Source organism: Magnolia sinica, chromosome 18, assembly GCF_029962835.1.
Source record: "Magnolia sinica isolate HGM2019 chromosome 18, MsV1, whole genome shotgun sequence".
In the NCBI taxonomy this organism is placed as follows: Eukaryota; Viridiplantae; Streptophyta; class Magnoliopsida; order Magnoliales; family Magnoliaceae; genus Magnolia; species Magnolia sinica.
In genome coordinates, this window is record NC_080590.1 from 24,556,573 (window position 1) to 24,565,416 (window position 8,844).

Below are 8,844 nucleotides of genomic sequence, written 5' to 3' on the forward strand. Positions count from 1 at the left end.
CTGTTTCTTCCGGTAAATTCACTTGCACTCAATCACTTTCTGTCCAATGGAAAGCGCCATTAGCTTACATGTCTCATTATTATACAAAGAGTCCATCTCATCATACATCATTACCATCCATTTATCAGTGTCTTTATCATCAAATGCTTCCTAGAATAAAGACTAATCCTCTTAATATATAATAAGAGTGAATACAACATTCCAGTTACCTCTGTATCTAGCCAGAAATCTACAATCTCTCAGTAGATTTCTCCTCATAGGTGGTTGCTCCACCTGCTCCTATACCACTTCTTATGGTTCGACTTTTACCTGTGTCTCAACTTTTTTCGATTTCAACGTCAATTACTACTAACTATTTTATTTCCTTGTGTTTATCCTTATGGAATAAGGAATCCTTATCAAAGCTGATGTCATGAATCATTGTGATTTTCTATATAACCTGGTTATATAGCTTGTATCCTTTCATACCATCACCATCGCCCACAAATGTACACTTTTTCACCCTTTGGTCTAGTTTATCTCTCTTAACTCATGGTATATGAGAGTAAGCATCACAACTAAATACCAGTAATCATGAGTAGTAAATATCATGATCACTCCACACTTCTTTTGAAATTTTATATTTTATAGGTATAGATGAGGATTGATCCACTAAGTAATAAGTCGTATGATGGCGCCTTAGTCTATAGTTCCTTGCCCAATGTCACATTGCTAAATATGCATCGGGCTCTTTCTAAGAGAGTCTGATTCATTTGTTCCTCCATACCATTCTTTTTTGGTGTATGCCTTACAATATTATGCCTCACGATCTTTTCATCTTTGCAAAATTGATTGAATTCTCTACAAGCGAATTCTCCACTGTTATATATCTTCAACACTTTCATGTTCCACTATGACTATTTTTCTACCATCACCTTCCACATCTTAAGAGTAGCAAAAACATCGAATTTATGTTTTAGAAAATAAACACATCCCTTTTTAGAGAAATCGTTAATGAATGTGACAAAGAATGACGATCATCTTCCAATAACCACAAGCGATGACCCTCTTCTAATAACCACAAGCGACGACCCCCATACATCCGAATGCACATAATCAAGCATATATTTACTTATATATTTTCTAGACTTAAAAGACAATTATGATTGTTTACTATATATGCAATACTCACATATATTAAAACTATCACTTTTAAATGTAAAAATCAAACAACAATAAAAAAGTACCTACATACCACACTCGTTCATGTGGCTTAGGCGTGCATGCCACAAACTTACCTATATGGATTCCACTACATATGTTGTAGCTCCACCCATTTCAGTATTTTCGATCTACTTGTAAAGATTACCGATCCGTTTTGCTTTTATAACAATGAGTGCCCATTTAGAAACATTTACGACACGATCAAACCCGGTGAACTTGCACCCAAGTGCCTCAAGAGCTCCCAAAGATATTAGATTCTTCATTATATTAGGAACGTGTCTCACATCCATCAAGATACTCTCCTTCCCATTAAACATCTTCATCCGCATCGATCCGATGCCAACAACCTTATAGGCAAAGTCATTGCTCATAAACACCTGACCCCATTGTACTCGTTGTAACTGGTGAACTAATTTTGATAAGAGATCATGTGGTATAGAACGCACGGATCTAAAATTTACTCATTGTTGAGATACCTGAATTTACATGCGGTCAAAACGTCACAACCACTCACCTCCTTAGTAGATTTCACTATATTGGCCTCTCTCGAAGAATCTTTTATTTATCTCCCTTCTCGGCCTTAGGATTTTGACAATTTTTCTTCATATGACCCAACCTTCAATAATTCCAACACTTCATATTCCCTTTTGCACTTAAACTTAGACCTAAATAATGAATTTTCCTCTCTTGTTAAGAACATCTACCCCTAGTGACCAACACATCCTTAAAGGAACCCCTGCCATTGTCCTTCTTTCTCAACTGCTTTAAATGAAGGACTGAGATAATAATTTTGACGTCAATGGTCTCCCTACTGTGGCACATAGTGTTTATGAGACTCTCGTATGACTTTAAAAGGGAGTTCAATATGATTAGGGCATGGTCTTCTTCGTCGACCTTCATCTCCACACTCGTCAACTTTTAAAGTATTTGATTGAATATGCTAATGTATTTATTAAGATCTTACCCTTCTACAATCTTCAAATTATAGAATTGTTTATTCCAATATAAATGATTATTGAAGGATTTCATCATATTCAAACTTTCTAACTTCGTCCAAAGCCTTGCATTGGTCTACTAATCAAAGACATTATAAATGAGTACATGCTACAATCCTTACTAAATTAGAAAGCCTCTCATCTTTACCTTCTATAGTTTAAAGTTATTTTTCCTGGTTAACTTATGTCTCATACTTCATGTTAGATCCCTTCATCGTCATGTCTCAGATTCAAAACTCGGATTCCAACGTATAGCTCTAATATCACTTGTTGGAAGCTGTGGAAGAAAACTCTGAGTTAAATCACACAAACGAAAGATAAATGCAAATAAAACAAATAGGAGAACATACGAATTTATATGGAAAAGCTCTTGAGGGAAAAAACTACAGCACAAAGCGATGAGTAATCAACTCTGAAAATGAAAGTACAAGAGATAGATGAACTTACATGTACAAAAACCCTACTTTCCTCCCTCTAAAATCGTATAAACAATTTAGCTCTCATTGTTTTACCATAATATTATATTATACCCATATATATAGCGTTATACCTAGAATAGGAAACAAGTCATGTAATTAGGCAAAACTACACGCGCCGTCAATCTAAACTTTGATCGATTCACATCGATCGAGTATCCCTCATGTTCAATCAATCAAATATGCTCAAAAATATCCAGAGAGTTAACATGAAAATTTCAAATTTTATCAAGCCCTCCAACTTCCTAGGTCAATCGACTGAACCTGCCCGAAACAGTCCAGAAGTCATTCTATTTAATCCGAGTTCACTCGATTAATCTAGCAGTCTATTCACTCAATCAAAACCCCCTTGTTTTGCAGGGATGGAAGATATCCAGACAACAACAAACATATATACTGGACCTAATGAGCAGTCTAGATCACTGGTCTGGACTATCCAAGTATTCTTTAATGCAACTAGGAACAGTATAACTTATTATACTCAGGGATGAAAATTTATCATTGGAACACTTGGGCAGTCCCATCAATCCATCTAGATGATAAGGCTGTTAGCATGTTAGGTTCATGCCATTTCCAAGAGTACCTGCATCTAACCTGATTGGATTTGGATCATGCCAGGGCCATGTCTTTTCAGGTCAAGGTCTTGTTATTTTGAACTGGGACCCGATGTGATTGGGGTCTTTGACTTCGAGTTGGATCTACTTTAAAAGGGGTTTTTACATGGTCGGGACCACCTAATAAATGTATTAGATTGCACACATGTGTGCCTCCTTGGCACATGCGTGGTGTGCGGTCAGGCCTTCCTTCTAGGATGTAGATTACCAAATCTTATTCCATTGCTAGATTAATTAATATATATTTACCATATAACACTGGTAATAAATTTAACTACACCCCATGTATTTCAATCTGGTTCAAGATAGTGGGGACCAGAACCGAACCCAACTAGGCCTGATTTTAAACTAAGTCCAAAATGATAGACCTGACCTATTTCCAAATGGTACCCTGTCTCATAAAAGTTGTGTCAGGTCCATCAAGTACCCATTGACAGCTGCATGGTGGACAGTCCATTAGGTCCAACATACATTACATGGGCTACCGAGTTAAAATACACCCTTGGAATGATCCAGACCGTCCTTAATTTGGCCTTAGATTTATAACCATCAGTTTTCCAAACCATAGAAGGAACAGTTAGTCTTTGCCCACCAAAAGTAGAATCAAAAGAAATACATGAGTAGTCCCAAATGGATGGATAGAAATGTTGATTTGGACTTGTACTTACATAAATGATCTTGACCATCCATATTCAAGGTTATTGATCGGCTGTGTGATTTTGGCATAGCAGCCTTTGAAATGTGTTGTGAACATAAGGGACGGTCTAGATTGATCATTGGACTAAGTGTCCCAAAACATCGAGGAGCACTATAACCTATAATGCTAATAATTCCATTAAAAAATCGATATTTTAACCTGGGACCACTAAAAAACACTTGTAACCTCCAACATTTCAATTGGGCTTTGCTGTTCGGAGGAATCACATGAACTTGAGAGTTTGTACGAGCAGTGCCCATGTTTCATTGATTTCTTGGGTCTCACTTGGATTGACTTTGGCTTGAAAATCCAATCAAAATGGACGGCTAGAAACAGCCACATTAAAAGGATGACCAGCTTAAAAATTGGATGGATATGATCTTTGGATAAAGGGAGATTCTTGGGCAGCGATCTGGTCCCCCTACATTGATCAGGCATATAAGATACATGTGTTTGATCATTATCTTGTATCTTGTGGGGAACACTTGTGCAAACCCAATACCAGCCGCTGATCTTGTGATCCCTAATCTGGTATTGGGATGTGGGTTGCAAGTTGGATTAGAAATTTAGGACACTTGAATGATTTGAAAGTCAAGAACTGCAAATTATAAAACTATTCACGGTTTTGATCGGCCCAATACAATCAAACGTCACGATGGTTTGAGAGGCTGACGACTGATTCTGTTTCAGGGAAGAATAATCTATTTCTACAAGGGGTCCCACATGTGAGGGAATCGAAGGCGCGGACTGCACTCCCATCAGATAATCCAGACCATTCATCATGGAGGATACACTTAGAACATGTCATGGACCAAAAATAATATTGGTCCACTAATCAGGCAAGTCTATTAGAAACATGGGCCATTAGAAAAAGAAGTCCAACCATCCAAATACAAGTACATGTGTGGTTCACTTGATGAGCGTACTGCTGGTACTTTTGTCATCTGGCATGGTCAGAGTGTTAGCAATCTGATGAATGGTCTGGATCTCTGAAAAATATTTCATCCCGTCAGATCTCTGACACGTATTCTGGACCCTCAAATGAGGGGCCCTCATTGAATCACTAAGCAATGTAAAAACTAATAGAATTTTGTAAAATTAACAAAACATAACGACAAAAAAATATTATTATGATATTAAAACCAGCTCTAGGCTAAAATGTGCGTTTTCACAATTCCCTAAATTGTGGTGGTTCATTTACAGTAAATGTGGCGTTCGAAGAAACAATCCAGTCCGTTGGATTTTCAGGCAATGCTGTGGATGAAGCTATACCAAAATTTTACACTGATGAGATCATCCAAACCATCTAATCACAAAGTATGTATATGGACAGCTGACCACTGTTTTTTTTTTTTTTTTTTTTTTTTTTTTTTTTTAAAACTATCTATTAGTGTGATTTTCACGGCCAGAGATTGTGAAAATGAGGATTTCGCGGATCATGGTAAACGCATATTGTAATATGGAGCATAAAACAAGGAAAAGAAGTGTTGTTTTGGAAGGGTGCGCAGGTTAAGCTAGCGATGTATGTTTAGTGAACGAACGAGTGCGATGACATCACAGATTTTTACAAATGGTTTGTTGCTACCATTACAAGAATCTTGCCTTCTGAAAGGGAAAGGAAGGAGGTCAGGTGGGTGATGTACGCACCCTTCTCTCTTCCCTAACCTGGCCACCACAAAACCAATGGTTTTAAAGTCAAAAACCATCCACCATAAAATAAAGGGAATGAAAAAACCCTAAAACTAGTCTTTTATGTAGAGTTAGTTATATGATCCTCCACCCTAGGATATTTAGTGTCCTCTCATTTGTCAATATGTGGAAATGGGTCCCGCCGACTGGTGATCCGGGCCGTTGGTTTGATAGAAATTAGGGTAGATGGGCGAGTTGTGGTGATTTTCCTGATGGGAGTGATTGGTGGGATGTGAATGAACGGATGGGAAGGGAAATTTAGAAATGGAACACACCCAAGTGGAGAGTAGAGAGGTATTGAAATTGGGTGGGGAGGATGTTTGAGTGTAAGTGGAGTATAGAGATGAGATGGTCGGGTGGAGTTGATTGGAACGGAAGAATCGGATGAATGGAATTCTACGAGAAAGGGAGATGAAATGCAAGCTCATGCTCTCAACAACAACTGGCTTTTGGGGCTTATAACGAAGGAAATATAAATAGCCAAATGATGAAAAGGACAAGCTCACATGAGCCCAACCAGTTAATTCATGGGTCCCGTCCTGTATAAAGCCTCTCTCTCTCTCTCTCTCTCTCTCTCTCTCATCTTATCTTCCTCTTTCTCCTTTTCAGCAAAAATTATGGGAAGCTTCGAGGGTGCAACAAGAGCTCTATATGTGTGTAAAAGGTCAATAAGAACCTGACTCTTTCTCTCATCCCTTGTACTCTTGGTCAAACAAGAAGGCTCTCTCTCTCTCTCTCTCTCTCTCTCTCTCTCTCTCTCTCTCTCTCTCTCTCTCTCTCTCTCTCTCTCTCTCTTCTGTGTGTGTGGATGGAATTTCTACAAGGGAGAGAAGCGTATTGTGAGGAGGAAGAGGAAGAGGAAGGAAAGCATATGATGATGGGAGATATGGGCAAGCACCTATTTCAATTCTCTCCTTCCTCCTCTCCATCTCCCTCTTCATCTTCTTCTCAGTACAAAGGTGTCATCCCACAGCCAAATGGGCGGTGGGGTGCACAGATATACGACAGCCACCAGCGTGTCTGGCTTGGAACCTTCGAATCAGAGGAAGAAGCAGCAAGAGCCTATGATAACGCAGCCCTCAGGTGTCGTGGCCGTGATGCGGTCACCAATTTCATGGATTTGTCCGCAAGTAGTACGGACGGTGCGATTGAGGCTGAAGGCAGCAGCGCAGCTGCCGGCCCCATCGAGAGAGAGCACATGTTCGATAAGGTGGTGACGCCGAGCGATGTCGGGAAGCTCAATCGGCTAGTGATACCAAAGCAGCACGCCGAGAAGTACTTCCCCCTTGATTCAGCAGCGAATGAGAAGGGCTTGCTCTTGAATTTTGAAGACCGGAGTGGGAAGCCGTGGCGGTTTCGCTACTCCTACTGGAACAGCAGCCAAAGCTATGTAATGACCAAAGGGTGGAGTCGTTTCGTTAAGGAGAAGAAGCTTGATGCAGGTGACATTGTATCTTTCGAGCGCGGAATGGGCGAGTTAGGCAGGGACCGTCTCTTCATCGACTGGAAGCGTAGGCCAGATGTGGGGATGGGGTCTGATCCATCTTCCTCCCTACTCTCACCCTTCCCCCATCCTATGTCCATGCACCGGTCAGTCCCATGGGGTCGCTTGTTCTTGACGCCATCAGTCTCCATCTCAATGCCTCCACAGCCCCAACTGCAGCTACAACAACTGAATTATGATCAAAGGACTTACGGTGGGCCGTACGGTTACAATGTGGTAAACCCAGGGCCAGTTTTTTACCTGAGATCACCGGGCCCACAGCAGATGAGGGGAGTGCAACGGGGTGGTGGCGGTGGTGATAGGGATATGAGTGGGCCGATGGTATTCGACTCTGTGCCAGTGGTCCATGGTAAGGCAGTGGCATCAGGCAAGCGTCTGAGGCTGTTCGGCGTGAACCTTGAGTGCCCCACCACGGAGGGTGCTGATGAGGATGTTTTGTCATCAACGGCGTCGATGGTACCACAGACAATGCCCTCAAACTTACTGAATTCACCTCGGCCTCAGCCTCCAGTTCAATTAAGGCTCTTCAATGGCGACCCAACAGTGCCATCGGAGTCATTGAGGAAAGGGAAGCAGTCTTTGTCTTTCGATCTAGATAGCTGAGAGAGAGATGTATCTGGATTCTCAACAACATCTCTTTGTTCTTACACACCCAAATGGCCAATCCTTTTCCAAACCACCATGGATACCGAATAAGGATGTTCGACGAAGATGACGATCGGACAGATGGTGGTGTTCATGGCCTACTTTTCTTTTTCTTTTCTTTTTTTAATTTTCTTATTTGAGCATGGAAAAATGCAATATAGCCATACATCAAGGATGGGTTTTTTTTTTTTTTTTTTGGATGTTTGAGTTTGAGAGGGTGGCTGCTCCATTATAACACTCTTCTTTTTAAGTGTACATATCTATGAGAAAGATATATAGACTCATGCACTACATATGACATTCTCCATTTCAAGAGCCTGGATTTCCCCAATTGCATCCATGCTTTCATCAACGGTTGTTCTTTGCTTATCTGCTATAATTTCAATCTCTTTTTATCTTAACTATTAACCATCTTTTGTGGGTGTTCCGTTCTTCTTTTTTTTTTTCTTTTCTGCAGCTACATGTTTCAATAATCAAGTGGGCCACTGGAAGTCCTAGATCAAGCACCGCCAATTTTTTAACGGTCAGATTTCTTTCTCCCATCAAATTTTGTAGAAAAGGGATTTTCTTTAAATGGGCAACCTTCGTACACTGAAAATTTCCACATTTGAAGACTTTTAAGAGGGCAATACTGAAAGCCCAGCATGCTTTTTTAAAATCTTCTTGAAAGCAGTTAGAGCATTGCAGAAGTCATGAGTGTGAAGATTGTTGCAATCCATATATTCACATTCACATGCCTTAAAAGTGGAAATGAGGTGAAACAAGGCCAAGTACTTATGGTGGAGCATACACAGTTCATGTATATATAGCCATGATTTACATATAACTAACATATATCATGGGGTTGCTATTTTGGGGTTCTACAGCCCACCCCTTTCAGACATACCTTTTAGGTCCTTAACTCATATATGTATACCTAACTGATATTGTAGAATACTGCATTGCACTTTTATTGAGCTTTCATGGTCTGACATTTTATTCATATACATAGAGATTAAGAGGATAACACTTGCATGCGTAC

General features: G+C 40.1%; 1 protein-coding gene across 1 annotated transcript; it reads left to right on the forward strand.

Moving 5' to 3' along the window:
* Positions 1 to 5,572: 5,572 nt before the first annotated feature.
* LOC131233167 (B3 domain-containing transcription factor NGA1-like) lies at positions 5,573 to 8,175 on the forward strand. Its single transcript, XM_058229781.1, has one exon. The coding sequence runs from the start codon at positions 6,483 to 6,485 to the stop codon at positions 7,779 to 7,781; it is 1,299 nt and encodes a 432-aa protein (XP_058085764.1). The 5' UTR covers positions 5,573 to 6,482; the 3' UTR covers positions 7,782 to 8,175.
* The last annotated feature ends 669 nt before the right edge of the window (positions 8,176 to 8,844 follow it).

Bases quoted from the DNA above. Each gene is read 5' to 3' on its own strand.
- LOC131233167 (XM_058229781.1), top strand. From the start codon at position 6,483: ATGGAATTTCTACAAGGGAGAGAAGCGTATTGTGAGGAGGAAGAGGAA.